We start from the raw sequence: 15,001 nt of genomic DNA, 5'->3' as shown, positions 1-15,001 counted from the left end.
ACCAGTGCCCCCAGTCCCTGCTGCGCAGGCTCAGAAGGTAGATGGCGAGCAGGGATCAGCTGAGTGTCCACCTTTGCTGTGTGGACGGGTTTCCCTGGGCCTCAAAGGCTGGGGCCTGGAGATGGAGCTTCTTGCATGAGCAGGGCCATCTACCAGGTACAGGAATCTCTGGGATCTTACCCGGACTACCTTTAGGCGCACAGAACGTACGGACACACTTCGGATGAGCCGTTTTTCTACACGGCACAAATTTCAGCTTGGTGGCAACTGGATGACGGTGACCTTCATGCCCACTGCCAAGAGCACCTGCCAGGCGTCTTTCCCACGCTCCTGTCCTCAAGTGAAGCAACAGCAGTAACCCCCAGAGGACACTACGCCTAACGGCCCCAGAGAGCCCACCAGACAGGGGACTCGGAGCCCCCGAGAGATGACTGTAGGCAGAGCCAGGGATGACTCCACGGAGCAAGAAGAAACCCTGGCAGTGTCTCCCCAAAGTCGGGAGCCCTTTCAGTTTTCATCAGGGCTTTCAGGCTCTCCCACTGCCAGCTAGTGCAGCTTAGCTGAGTGAGTGTTAGCTGAGTGAGTGGCGAGAGGACACCTGCTGCGAGCCGGGGTGGGGGCGGTGGGGGGGTGGCGGCGCAAATCACTGGGGTGAAGGCCCAGAACGGCCCACAGGGGGCGCTTGTCCTCCCACACAGGATGCCACTCTCTGTGTGCATGGGGCCCGGTGCAGCAGTGACCCCACAGATATAGAGCTGCTCCGCCCCTGGGCTTGGTGCTCAGGCCCACAGATGCTCAGCAAGCACCCTCTGGAGACCCAGTTGCACTCAGACCTGTGGGCTCCAAGGCCACAGCAAGTTGTATCTTCCAGAAGGAAAACCTCGAGCAAAGGACCCCCTCTCTGCAGAGAGGGAGTGGCTGGACCTCCCTCCCAGAGGAGCTGAGGGCTGGGTGAAGTCAGAGGCTTGGCAGCTGAGTGGGTTCTGGAACAAGGCAAACCTCCCTGAACCTGCCCTTACTCCCCGCTTCATTCACCGGGCCGGGCACTGTGGCTGCTGCTGGGGTGAGCACAAGGGCTGGCAGGATGCAGACAGTCACCACAAAAGAGAAGGGGGGAAACCAGCAGTTAGCGTAATGGCTATGTCGCTGGACTCCCACGTAGTCGACCGCAGTTTGTGTCCCGGACCCGGTGGCTTAAAACTCACGCTGGGCGCGTGTGCGTGCGTGCCCAAGATCCCGAGAGGAGAATGGAGGAGAAGGGATTGCGGCGTGACCATCCCCCCTGGGGGGTGATTTCTCGCTTTCTGTCTCTATGTCTCTCTCTGTCTGTCTGGCGAGCGCACGCGCCCTACAGTGAAAAATCTCTCAAAAAAAAAAAAAAGAGAGAGAGAGAAGGGGGAGGAGGAGGCTCAGGGTGCTGCTGGGACCAGAGCTCAGGAAGGGTGACTGAGGAAGCCCAAGGACAGTGGCCAGCAGGCAGGTCCAGCAATGTCTTCTGTGAGCCCATTTGCGAGTCTGTGCTGGGATGGCTCAGTGACATGCTGTTTAGAGCAGCTTTTGTATGTAAGGACAGACATTCCAAATTGGATTCTGACAGGTATTGCCAAACTGCCCTCCAGTACCCTTCTACAGCTGTCTCTGCGCCTCTGCCAATTTATCACACTTCTTGATCTCTGACAACCTTGCAGGTGGAAATGCAGTGTGTGGGACCTGCACTTCTTTACGCTGTGTGGTTAAAGAATATTTCTGACTTATTCATCACTGTGACTACCTTTCCATGGTATTTCCTCTTTTAAAAAAAATTTTTTTTAATTAAATTTATTATTTATTTTAATTTAACCAGGGAGGGACAGAGTGAGAGAGTAAGTGAGTGAGTGAGAGAGAGATGGAAAGTGAGAAAGCAAGCCACCAGGTCCAGATCTCGAACTTTGGTCAGCCATGTGGAAGTCCAACGCCCTTGACCACACCACCACCAGCCGGCCCTGGTTTTTGCCCACTCTCATGGGTTAAACAACGCCGTCCCAAAACTCATGTCTACATAGAATCTCAGATGAAACCTTATTTGGATATAGGGTCTTTGCAGGTGCATCTGGTTAAGATGGGACCACACATGATTAGGGCGGACCCTCGTCTGTGACTGGTGTTCTCAGGAGGTAAGGGCATGTGTCATGAAGACAGGTCTGTGAACATGGAGGCGGGGGGGCTGCACCGCCAGCCGAGAACACCAAGGACCACCAGCAGCCACCAGAGCTATGTGGGCAGTGAAAAGTTCTTCCTTAGAGCTGTGGGAGGAGCAGGGCCTGAGGACACTTGGTTTCCAATTTCTAGACTAGGAGCTGTGGGAGAGAGAGTACATTCCTACTGCCTTAAGCCACCAGCGGTGTGGCCCTTATTTACAGCAGCCAAAAGAAATGACACACCCATTAAAAAGTCTGGGTCTCGGGAACCAGCAGTTAGCGTGATGGCTATGTCACTGGACTCCCACGTAGTCGACCGTGGTTTGTGTCCCGGACCCGGTGGCTTAAAACTCACGCCGGGTGCGTGTGCGTGCATGCCCAAGATCCCGAGAGGAGAATGGAGGAGAAGGGATTGCGGTGTGGCCATCCCCCCTGGGGGGTGATTTCTTGCTTTCTGTCTCTATGTCTCTCTCTGTCTGTCTGGTGAGCGCACAAGCCCTATAGCAAAAACCTCTCCAAGAAAAAAAAAGGAAAAAGTCTGGGTCTCCTATTGCTGACCAGACCACACGTGAACAAAGTCAGTCCTGGCTATGAACTAAATTCACACTGATCCAGCACAGGCACCTAAGTGCACATAGGGCCCTGCAAGGCGTGACAGCCACTCGCACACCCAGGGGCCGCTGCCGGGGTCCTCAAACACGACCGCGCCCTCCATCCACTGGTGTCCTCCATGCTCTCTCATCCCACTTCCCCAGGAGGAGTAACAAATAAAACCACAATCCAGGATTCTCTCACTGTATTCTGCTTAAAAAGTTTCTTTGTGGGAGCTGGACTCCCACATGGCCGACCGCAATTTGAGTCTCGGATCTGGCTGCCTGCTTTCTCCCTTTCTCTTTCTGTCTATGGTGAAATTAAAAAATAACAACAACAAATTTAGTTAATTAAATAATTAAAAATTCTTTAAAAAAAAAAGAAAAGAAAAGAAAAGAAAGAAAAGACAAGACTCTACTATGGGCATCTTCCACAACCTAGCTCAGCATCATGCTCCTGCCTGCTTGCCTTGCCCAGGTGTGGCCCGCACACCACACTGCTCTGTGAAATACCCTCACACAATTCTTGCTGCTGTATTGCAGTCCTGGGGCCGACGGCAACCGAGCTGTGCTCGCCAGCAGCTGCCGGGTATGTGGGCTGTTTCCAGCTTTCTGCTTCTCTGCTTCCATCTAAGCACACTTCCTGGAGTGCATGTGCAAGTGCAGTCTCTCCGACCTGCCTAGGAGAGGAACTGCTCAGCCTGACCAATACTGCCAGAAGCTGTCCAGAGCAGCTGTACCTACATGCTCCCACACAAAACACGCCAGGCACCTGTGCATGCCCAAAATTCCAGCAAGAGAATGGCAGAAAATAGACTGGGACATGGTCATTCCCCTGTGAGATGATTTCTCACTCTCACTCTCAAGCAAACATACACTCCCTATGGCAAAACATAGACATACGTGTGTATGTGTGTATATAAATAGATATATATGTATATCCATATCTATATATGGAGAGAGACACACTCTAGTCATTGGCATCATTAAACAGCTTAAAACCAGTTGTCACCACAAGAGTATAGGAGTATACATATATCCTTTATTCTGCTCTTAGGATTTGGGCACGCATACACAAGTGCCTGGTGTGAGTTTCAAGCTGCCGGGTCCGAGACTTGACGTGCGGTCAACTACATGGGAGTCCAGCACCTTAACCACTATGCCACTGCTAGCCCCAAGTATGGGAAGGCTTATGAAGAATACTTGTTTGCACAATTCGGATCCCAACGTTGCTAATTATCACTCTGCGTAGCATAGCACCTGTTCTCTTTCTCCTCTCTCCGGGGTCAACGAGTTCTAGTTCTGGAGCAAAACAAACACTGCCTCCTCACCAAAGCTGCCCTCGACCCTATCAGGCTAGCTAATCAATCTCTCCTCACTGGTACTTTATTCATAGTACGGTTACTGTATTTCCCAGAACACAATGCATTCAACTGTTGTTCCCTCACCAAACTGTAAACCAAAAGAGATCTCTGGGCTCACGTGTGTCCTGAGCAACCTGTACAGGGTCTGGTGCCCAGCCAGAACTCGACAAATGTTACACGGGGCAACTGGCCAGGCCGGCGGCTTGGCCGACCCTTACAGTCCAGTTCTGGTGTTGAGAGTCACTTTCTTACACTGTATCTAACTGCCCCGTTTACAACTCCTCCTCTCCTCCACAAAACAAAAATTATTTGTTGCATTCTATTCTGGAAATAAAGGTAATTGTTTTCTAAAGAAGCAAAATGTAACTCAACAAAACAATAACATGTTAAGGCCTGGAGTGTCAGTCATGAGGCATGTGCCTTACTCACTGAAATTTAATTACTGAGGGATTTAGTTACAATGAATTATGTGGATCCTCAAAAAATTTATGGAAAATGTTACAAAAAATATGTATAATTAAAAGAATTTTTTTGTATCAAAATAAATTCATACTAGGACTGGCAGGTGGCGTAATGGTTAAGGCACTGGACACTTCCACATGGCTGACCATGGTTCAAGCCCCAGATGTGGTGGCTTGCTTTCTCACTTTCCTCTCTCTCTCTTGGTGTCTCTCTCTGGTCAAATTAAAATAAATGAATGAATGAATAAAGTTGAATTTAAAAATAATAAAGAAATTCATACTTAAATTTTTTTTGTTGTTATTGCCAGAGAGCACATGTACTTGCCAGAGACAGAAACAGAGAGGGAGAAAGTGCCCCCCAGTGGAACATGAACACGCACCAGCATTTTCCCAAGTTAATGGGAGTCAGAGCGGTCAGCCACGTGTGTGTCTGGCTTCCCGTACCCAGTAGGCCACAGGGCCAGGCTTTAAATGTTCTTAGTAACTAAAAATGCCCGGAGTGTCATATAAGAAACAGACTCTCCAGTGGAATTCACAAGCACGGGACAGTTATAAAAGAAAGGCAAAGATGGGATTATAAAGCAGAATACGCCTCACTTCACAGAGCAAGCAAACCTCAGTCAGGTCAGGAAGTGCTCCAGGACACCCACTCGCACTCCAGGGCCCACGGCCTGGTGCACTGCTCTGCCCCCCCCACCCCCCGCGACCCGCCAGTCACACCATGCTGCCTGACCTGCTCACCCTCTTGGCAGCCCCTGTGCCTTTGCTCCCCCGCACTGGGGACACCATTCTCCTGACCCTTTCCTACTGGCCCTCTGCGTAGATTCCTCTTAGCAATCTATAAATGTTAGCGTGCCCAGGTCTCTGTGAACTTTGGCCCTCCCTCAGCCCAATCCAGGCCCACAGCTGTAAGGATGATCAGTTCATGCGTATCTGCAGCCTACTCTCCTGACAGCCTACTGTCTTCCACAGTTCTACCTTGGCGAGACACCCTGGTTCCCCAGGAGCTCTTGTCATGGTGCAGAGCAACCTCCTTAGCTCACCCCACATGTGAGCCACCCCTTGCCCTACTGCTCTGGTCTGGAGCTGTCCACCGGCTCATGCCCCTCCCTCACCTGCTCCCCTTGTCCTGCCAATGCCAAGCCCTGCCTCCATGTTTCCTCTGTCACTCCTACCCCCTGCTCCCCTCGCTCATGGCTGCCCAGGACCCATCCCTTCCCCCTTGGACTGCCCCCATCATCCTCGCACCTCACCGGCGCTCCAGGCAGTTCTCGACATCCACTGGGCCATTCAGCTCCCTGGAAAGTCTACCTTCCCCTCACTGTCCTCTGCTCGCAGGTCCTGAATACCTGAGAAGCCAGCCCTGCCCCCCATCACAGCAGGAGAGTTCTCTCCGTCTCCTGCTCACTGCCCGACAGCATTGCCTTTGCATGTCGCCTCTCACACCAGAGTGAGCCTCGGGGCCAAAGCCCAGCTCCGGGACAGCCCAGCGCATTAAGCAGGTTATCTGGAAATGCTCGCTCAACAAATTCATGACTGCTGAAGTTCGTCCTCCACCCTCGACCTCTCCCGTCCTTTCACTTATCTATAGTATGGCCCACATACACTGTGGAACCATATCGAAGTAAACGAAGCACGAACACACTTTGAATTTTCATCTCCCTCTAGGACAGACAGCTGCACTTCGATGCTGCAGGCAAAATGGCCTGCTGCAAGTGGTCAGTACCGCAGAGGCGACTACCCCGCACTTTGAGGTCATTTCCTGAGACACATTAAAAAGTCTACCTTTGGTGAATAATCATTCTTCACTAGTCTGACACTCCAGGTGAAACTCTTTCTCCCAAAGGAAAGTGTTAATTACATAAATCAAAATAGGCAAAACAAACAATGCTTAACCGAGATAAAGTCAGGTGAAATTGCTACGGACTATCTTTCGTAAAAGTTACTCAGTGGGGACATTACGTACAAGCTTAGCACAAGGCGGGCGGGGTAGGAAAACAGCACCTGCAACGTGACCATGGGGACCTGGCTCTTGCAGTGACTGCACGTGGCCTCACGGTACTTGCAGGCCTTCTCCACGTGATCACGCAGGTCTTTCCTGAGCACTCTCTCTTTGCAGTCAGCACGTACACAGGAGAGTTCTTCAAACTGGCAATCATTTTTTAAATGCACCTGTAAGACAACACATTCAAAGTTCTCACTCAGTAGGAAAAGGACACCAAAATACCAGCCCAATCACACTACAGTGACAGCCTGCGGAAATGCTTCTAGTCTGCCATAGGCCAGTTCTCATGGCAAGAGTCAAGAGTAACGGATACACCGAGACGTGAGTTCCCTACTTGGTGACTACTCAGACTGCATTGCTGTTGAAGAATTCAATCCATTTCCCCTCCTGCATAGGCGAGTACCTGCTCAGAACTTTGTTTTACTCCAATTCAAATATCCTTCCAGGAAAAATTTTGCACTTAAAAAAAAAATTATGTGGAACTTTATGGTGAAGAAAGAAGGCTTTTAATGAGTCTTCCAAAATTAATTAAAATCCAATTCAGATTTCTCTCTACTCTAAATAGAAAGAAGGTCTTTAAAAAGCAAGGTGATGACCCACCCAGGATGTCATAAAAACAACACTTTATACCTAAATGGTTCTCATATTTAGTGGTGTTTTTAAAAATTAATATAAATAAGGTCTCTTGGACCAGTTCACCCACTGGACCTGGCAAGGGACTCAGAAGTCCCCAGCATCACCGTGGCACTCACTAGCAGGTGTCCCAGCGTTAGCTGCTCTGCACAGCCTCTGCTCTCGTTGCGACAATAGATCTGAAGAGCCAGGATCTCCCTCTTGCAGCAATTATCCTTAAACACCTAAAATTGAAGCGCAGACAGTTTAGAGGATTCATATTTCTTAATCGCCACATGCTGCTACTTTGCACAAGGCAAAATCACTTAAAAAAATGAGAGCAACTTTTAAATTGACCTTAGAAGTATTAAGAACCATCTTAATTTCTACAAGTACAATGAAGAAGCTGCCCCACTATGAGGCACAACTTAAATAATACAAGCTTAACTATATTTTAATAGATAAGCCAAAAGAAAACACGTTATTGCTGAATAATTAACGATCACTCTGGAAGATCCGAACATTCTGATGAGCGCTGCACAATCTCAGGCTCAGGGCAGAGCACAGGCTCACATCACGCTCTGGACATCCAGGAGCACTGATGGGGTGGGCATCTGCCTCCCCACACAGGCAGAGCCCATACCACTCGGCACACCTGAGAGGTCACTGGCAGGGAAACAGACACTGCGAGAAATCAGATTTTGAGGATGATCTGCAAAACTTTTTATTTTGGTTCCTTCTCCTAAGGTTACGCTTGTTTACCTCATTTTTCACCAAAAAGAAGCATTACTCTGCTATTAGGAAAATACTTTGAAGTATATAGTACAGCGATGAATCTGATAATGAAAGCATTTGTCTTTGAAAATGAAAACCTTCCTTCCTTTCTTTAATTTTATTCTTTCTTGAGAAAATAAATATCCTCTCTAACAACACAATCTGCAATATCTTTGTCCTCAGGCAGTTCCAAGACATTCCCACCTGATAACAGTCTATGACAGTGGAAAACAGGGAGCTTAAAATGCCTTTCTCAACTACATAGGCAAAGAAAATGAATCCACAGCTAAGGTTGGAAGTTAAACATAAACTAATATGTGGACCAGCAGGTGGTGTAGTGGTTAAGGCGTTGGATACTCCCACATGGTTGACCGTGGTTCAAGTCCCAGACCTGGTGGCTTGCTTTCTCACTTCCCCTCTCTCTGTCAAATTAAAAATAAGTGAATGAATAAATAAAATTTAAATAATTCTTTAAAAAATAAATATGGAGTCAAATGTAATCTTTCATAAATGTGACTTTTTTTTTTAAAAGGTCACTGACTTACAGTACTGAAGTCAACGGAACAGGTTTTTTGTTTGTTTCTTTCTTTCTTTTAGAGATTTTTGCTATAGGCCATGTGTGCTAGCTGGAGACAGAGAAAGTGAGAAACCATCCCTCAGGGGGGATGGCCACAATGAAATCACTTCTCCTCCATTCTCCTCTCAGGATCTTGGACACACAAACACACGTACCGAGCATGAGTTTCAAATTGCCAGGTCTGGGACTTGAACCGAGGTTAGCCATGTGGGAGTCCAGTGCCTTAACTACTATTCCACCTGCTAGCCCCAAGAACAGGTATTTTTAACCATTAAGAGAAAAAGCTTCCTTTTTGTGACATTAAGTTCCTTAAATTATTCGAATTTAACCTAAGACTGAAAACACTATAATAATAAAAGCATAGAATTTGAGAGCTGAAACGGAGCTCTGATTATTCACTCCATACACCCCTTACATGAGTGGGAACCTGGACCCTGCACCACTTGATGACATGTCGGGTAGAGCCCCACTACTTTGTAGGACCCTGGTTCTCGCCCATCTCGTGAGTGGTTCTTTAGTAGAACTAGTAGCTTTTCTTCAGCTACCAATGTCACTGAAAAAACAAGGGTGACAGTTTTGAATAACGCAATACTAAATCCCTCTTAGCCCAGCTGCTCCGACCTCTCTCATCACTCTTAGTAATGCGGTTCAGAGTTAACATGTCACCCCAGAAAGTGGCACATTTACACAGTTTTTCTTCCCAACAGCAGACAAAGTCTTAGCAGTTAACTCACGCTAAGGAAGAAAAGGTGTGTGAGCAGTGACCAATTCCCTCTCCGTACTTCCAGAGCAGGTGACGCTAGATGCCCCAGCGCCTGTCACCAGCAACCACTCTCAGCTGGTCCTCCCTGAATGACAGACCCAGTCTGCAAAGCACTCTGGATGGGGCATGGGGGCAGACAGCACTGTGCGATTACTGACCTGCATCTAAAGGTTAGGTTTGTTAATTAAAGCACAGCACCACACGTTCTTACTGGTATTTTAAGTACTTTGGGAACGAGCTGTTTCAAACTCCAAGTGTGCCCGGCAGGGCTGAGCTAAGGCGGATGACCACCTGTCAGTGACCCCATGCCATGGGGATCGGCCGGAGGGAAGCTGGCGGGCGAGCGGGGTAGACCAAGCTGTGAGCTACGACACCTGCGTGCTCTCACTGGAATGCACAACTGTGTGAGAAAGACAAGGGACTGATCTCTCCCATGTCTGATGACAGCAAGACACCGAGGGCAAGGTGGGAGCAGAGACAGCAGGGTTCAAACAAACTCCTTAGACCAGCACATGTTGGAAGGCACAGTTGAGTGTGAGCTGTCTGGGATGACAACTGTCCCTGCACAGACAGCATCTCAGCACTGTACTTGTTGTGCTAACTCCCTTACCCTCACTGGTCCCACAGTCTCAGCAGGGAACACTGTCACTGTTAGGGGTGAGGAGCAGGCACAGAGGCCGAAGCACCTCTCAAAGCCCTGGGTGCAGAGTGGATGGACCCTGCAGCTGTCCAGGAGCTCACAGGACACACACCCAGGTAAAACCCAGCGCCACAGTGCCAGCTCGGAACATGTGGTAGAGTGACTTAGGAAAACCCAGAATACCTTATCTTTAACGATGCTTTCTTGACACGCTGTACACTTGGGACCGGAGGAGCTGAGGGGAAACAATGAGGATGTTAGAGCAGGAGGGGCGTCCTCCCTGGGTCACACTATGGCTGAGACTACTCCATAGTTGGGTTGTCTGCAGCTCAGAGCTGGGGCCATGGCGGTGAACTGGTTTGGACAAGATGACATGGGAAGAAAGGAGCACTCTTTATAAATGGTCATTTTCAAAATGAAGATATTAAGTAGAATAGTTTATTTCACCCCACTTGGAAAGCCCCTTTAAATTAACCTGAAAATGAAATTTTACTTCAGAAACCCAAACCAGTTTGTTGTGAACTCTTTGTTGTGAGCAATGGTGGTTTACTAAGGAAGCCCTCAAATGCTCCTGCTTTTAAAACATAGTCAGGACTTGGGAACAGCAGTTGGTGTAATGGCCATGCCACTGGACTCCCATGTAGTCGATCATGGTACCCGTCCCGTACCAGGTGGCTTAAATTCACGCTGAGTGTGTGTGTGTGCGTGCCCAAGATCCCGAGAGGAGAAGGGATTGCAGCGTGGCCATCCTCCCTGGGGGGTGATTTCTCGCTTTCTGTCTCTCTCTGACTTTCTGGTGAGCGCACGCACCCTATAGCAAAAACCTCTCCAAATAAATAAAATTAATTAAATTAAATGAAACACAGTCAGGACTTCCTCCACAAACTGTTTGCATCACTGTATGCTGAAATGACAATGCTAACAGCAAGGGAGAGGGGAGCCAGCCTCCTGGCCTTACCCTGCACCCAGGGCCCCAGGCCCTCCCTTGGTACCCCCTGCATCCCAGGCCGCAGCCCCTCCACTGGGACCTGCCCCAGCACCGAGTCTCTCCCGGGCCAGTGAGACCAGGCTCTCAGGTTGGGGAGTCCAGCACCTTGAGTCCACACATCTCTAAGCTCCACTCAAGGGTTCATGGCTGTGGTGGGCAAAGCTGGCTGGCCCGGGTAAGAACACAATGGTAAGAATTGAAGGAGGGAGGGTGAGGGCAAAGGTGGCGGGTGGCTGCCCATGCTCAGGGGAGCGTGGTTTGTGGTGGGCCGGCAGGAGGAACTGGCAGCCCTGCCCAGTACGGCAGTGAGTGAGACTAAGTCAAGCACGTGACCCGGCACAGCACACTGCCCGGGAAATACGAAGTACCCACGGGATGAGCAAAAATGTTTTCCTGGCCAGTGTCACTCTACTGTGATGCCATGCTGGAAGAACAGCAGCAGACCAGGCTTCACGGGCTTGTGCTGTACGTGACACACAGATGCACGTGCAGGCTGGGTTTCTGCTCAGGCAGGACCTGCCCCGGCTTATGCTGAGCCTTGTCTTCACTCAGCCCTCTGCAGCACCCCTGCACACCAGGGCACCTGCACCTCCACGACCCCCCAGCTGCTGTGTGTATCTACCCCACAGAGCTGTTAGCTCCTCACGCAAAACACAGCAACATGCATGGGTAAACCAGCTGCACAGGAAGGGTGGCTGGTAGCCCAGGGAAGACCTCACCAGGGACACTTGTGGGAGAGAGGAGCATCAGACTGCTGGTCAGGAGAAGGACATGGAGGGTCCAGGCCTTGGATCCCAATGTTTCCCACACACGAGCTGGGCCCTAGGACTTTTATCCGATTCTTCAGAGTCTGAAACTCTGAGAGGCTTATTTTTAGAGAAGGGAGTGAAGAAGTGGGTGGAAGAGAGAGGCCCGGAAAGTCAAGAGGCACAGTCAGCCCCCAGGGCCACCCTGCTGTGTGTCCAAGGGGCACCTACCTCAGCAGGGCGGCCATGCAAGTCTCGCAGAACCGGTGCCCACACTCGGTCTGCTTGGGGTTGCACAGCACCAGGCGGCACTTCTCGCACTTGTACTTGTCCTCCACGGCCTTCACGAACTTCTCTCTGTAGCCGCCTTGCTCGGGGACGAAGACCGCCGTGCCAGCACTGCGGTCGGGGTGCAGCTTCAGCGGCGGGTTAGTCTGCAGCGCGCCGGGCGAGTCCATTTTTTTACTCGACTCCATCTTAGGAAAGAGAAAGTCTGTTGGGAAAAGTGTAACAGCAAATGAGCAGAGTGCCGCTGCGCCGTCCCACACAAGGCCACGGCAGAGCTCTGGGAAGCCTAGGTGCTCAGAGCTGCGTTCTCGCTCAGCAGCAAGTGACACAGAAGAACCGTTCCCGACTTAAACCCAAGACGGAGACAGGATGTGACCAAATACGCTCCTCTCCTGCCTGCTTTGCTCAACACTGCTCAAAAACTGTCCCGAAACGTTTACTGTACTTCACGCACAGTACTTTCGAGTTCTTTAAAACATGTGTATAACCCTTTGCCGTACTAAACTTTGAGTTCGACATGCCGTTCCGTATTCTGGCTGAGGCAGCAGCCGGTCTTCAGCCCAGGTCACTCCCGGTTAACAGTCAGACGACGATGGGATGACACGATTCAGGGCAGACCCACGGCCCTGCGGTGGTGCTGCAGCTCAGCCTGGCTGGAGCGCTGTCGGTCAGCCAGAGACAGCAGTGCAGACTGCGACTGTCCTGCTTTCAGTCACGGGCCAGCTTCACAGGGAGAGACCCCATGCCAGGGCACCCGGACCTGAGGGCTTGGTCTCTGCCTCCACCCTCATCTTATCTCCCCCAACAGCCTGACCCTGCACTGTGCACCTCAGAGCTGTGGGCTGGCCCAAAGTGGCTGTACACATGGACCCACGAGGAGCATGTGATGGAGGCTGAGGTTCGGCCAGGAGCCAGCGTGTCCAGGGGAACAGATGGTAGAGGGGACACTGTGTCACCTGGCATCTCCTAGACCCCTCGTGGGCCGCTATCCTACTGTACCCAACTAGGGTTACTCTGCAAAATGGCTGCTGCCCGCCTGCAAAGTCCTGCCACAGGAAAGGAAGCCGCTCCTGGAAACGGGCTGAGAGGGTCCAGCCTGAGCAGCTGAGGCACTGAGAGCCAGAGGTCGAGTAAGCGCAGACGGTGAGAACATAGGAGCTGAGTGACGCTCCTGCAGACACGTCAGCTTTTGTGAAAAGTGTGAATGTATGGGACGCGCTCATAGATACACATCCATAGCTGGCACTGGCTGAGACTTACCTAAAGCATAAGGAATGTCCCCCACAGTGGTACGAAGGCTGCTGTCTCAGTGCTGGGCACCGTCTAGTAAGCACGTACTTTACACATAGAAAGTACAGTTCGAATGCTGGGCTGTGTCAACACCGACTGCACCATGAACTTTCGGGAAAGCTTCTGCCCATTCCTCACGCCCCTTCTCTGGGCAAGACGCCTCTGCGGGGCTCTCCAGCACACGGGCACAGACACACTCCATCCTTTGGGCTCAGCCTGCCCAGCCCTAACCCTGCAAGGAGTTCTGGTCACCTGCTCCCCACATACTGAGTGGGACTGGTGTGGATCAGGCCTGGAAACCTGAGGGGAGACCCACTGTCCAGGCACCTCAGGTAAGTCTCTGCTGCTCCTCCTCCATCCTTTCCTGTGGTATCATGTATCTGGTAAACAGGAGGAGGATATTTCTTCCAAAACTCACCAGCAACCTCAAAAATACACTATGTGGGGGGAACCAGCAGTTAGCGTAATGGCTATGTCGCTGGACTCCCACGTAGTCGACCGCGGTTCGTGTCCCGGACCTGGTGGCTTAAAACTCACGCCGGGCGCGTGTGTGTGCGTGCCCAAGATCCCGAGAGGAGAATGGAGGAGAAGGGATTGCGGCGTGACCATCCCCCCTGGGGGGTGATTTCTCGCTTTCTGTCTCTATGTCTCTCTCTGTCTGTCTGGCGAGCGCACGCGCCCTACAGTGAAAATCTCTCAAAAAAATAAATAAATAAATAAATAAACACTATGTGGGGAACCAGCAGTTAGCGTCATGGCTATTTCGCTGGACTCCCACGTAGTCGACCGTGGTTCGCGTTCTGGACCGATGGCTTAAAACTCATGCCGAGTGCGTGTGCGTGCCCAAGATCCCGAGAGGAGAATGGAGGAGAAGGGATTGCAGCATGGCCATCCCCCTGGGGGTTGATTTCTCCCTGTCTCTTTGTCTCTGTCCGGCGAGCACACACGCCCTATAGCAAAAACCTCTCCAAAAAAAAAAAAAAACCACTATGTGGGCCAGTAGGTGGCGTGGAGGTTAAGGCAGCTGGATCCCATATGGCAAACTGTGGTTAAGAGTCCCAGACCCAGTGATTTGAAAAACATGCCAGGCGTCTGTGTATGCATGCCTAAATCCAAGAGGAGGAGGGATTGCAGAGTGGCCATCTTTCCGGACGGGAGGAAGGTGTTTCTCACTTTCCCTCTCTCTCTCTGTCTCTCTGGTGAGCACCAGCAAGCACCCCATAACAAAACACACACAGTGTACACTCCCCAGCCAGTCTCTTATTGCTATTTCCAAACAAATAGAAGGGCCAAGCCCTCTCTACTCATGAGGTCCTGGGCATCTACCCCTAGGCACTACTGTTCTCTCCTCGCTGTGACTAGGGGCTAGGGTGGACTGGGGCAGAGTCCTGTCTACCCCAGCCCTGTTCCTGCACTGCCTCCTGACAGGCTTAAAGAATGAACACTTCACAGCCAGGGACAGACAGAACTAATGTCAGCCAGAACATGCAGCAGATTAAGTGGTGTTCTAGCCACACCTGGGTTAGCTGTAATAAAACACAACGTTACTGTGGCAAAGTGCTGCAGCCTCACATGAAGTCTATCTGTGACAATAAAAAAGACTTCCCTTGTTGAGATCCTTTCTTGCCTTTCAAAAGAATGTACTAGGGGCGCCGGCCCACCCGGGCCCGGCTGCGGGCCCCCACCACCCCCGGGACCCGCGCCGAGTGAGGCGGCGGGGGGCGGC

General features: G+C 50.9%; 1 protein-coding gene across 9 annotated transcripts in view; it reads right to left on the bottom strand.

Annotated features, from left to right (window-relative positions):
- TRAF3 (TNF receptor associated factor 3) overlaps nucleotides 1-15,001 on the bottom strand; it is a 128,287-nt gene that overhangs the window by 24,432 nt on the left and 88,854 nt on the right. For 6 of the 9 annotated variants that reach the window (XM_027776389.1, XM_006160026.3, XM_006160023.3 and 3 more), the window contains 4 exons: nucleotides 11,929-12,173; nucleotides 10,147-10,198; nucleotides 7,350-7,454; nucleotides 6,597-6,764 (listed from right to left, as the gene is read on the bottom strand). In XM_027776389.1, the coding sequence (XP_027632190.1) occupies nucleotides 6,597-6,764; nucleotides 7,350-7,454; nucleotides 10,147-10,198; nucleotides 11,929-12,173 (570 nt within the window). Of the gene's footprint in view, nucleotides 1-6,596; nucleotides 6,765-7,349; nucleotides 7,455-10,146; nucleotides 10,199-11,928; nucleotides 12,191-15,001 lie in introns of all 9 variants that reach the window. The other 3 variants (XM_006160028.3, XM_027776390.1, XM_006160029.3) reach the window with 1 other exon arrangement.

Source organism: Tupaia chinensis, unplaced genomic scaffold (assembly GCF_000334495.1).
Source record: "Tupaia chinensis unplaced genomic scaffold, TupChi_1.0 Scaffold000671_2, whole genome shotgun sequence".
NCBI classification, from domain to species: domain Eukaryota; kingdom Metazoa; phylum Chordata; class Mammalia; order Scandentia; family Tupaiidae; genus Tupaia; species Tupaia belangeri.
This window is presented reverse-complemented; position numbering and strand designations above follow the sequence as displayed.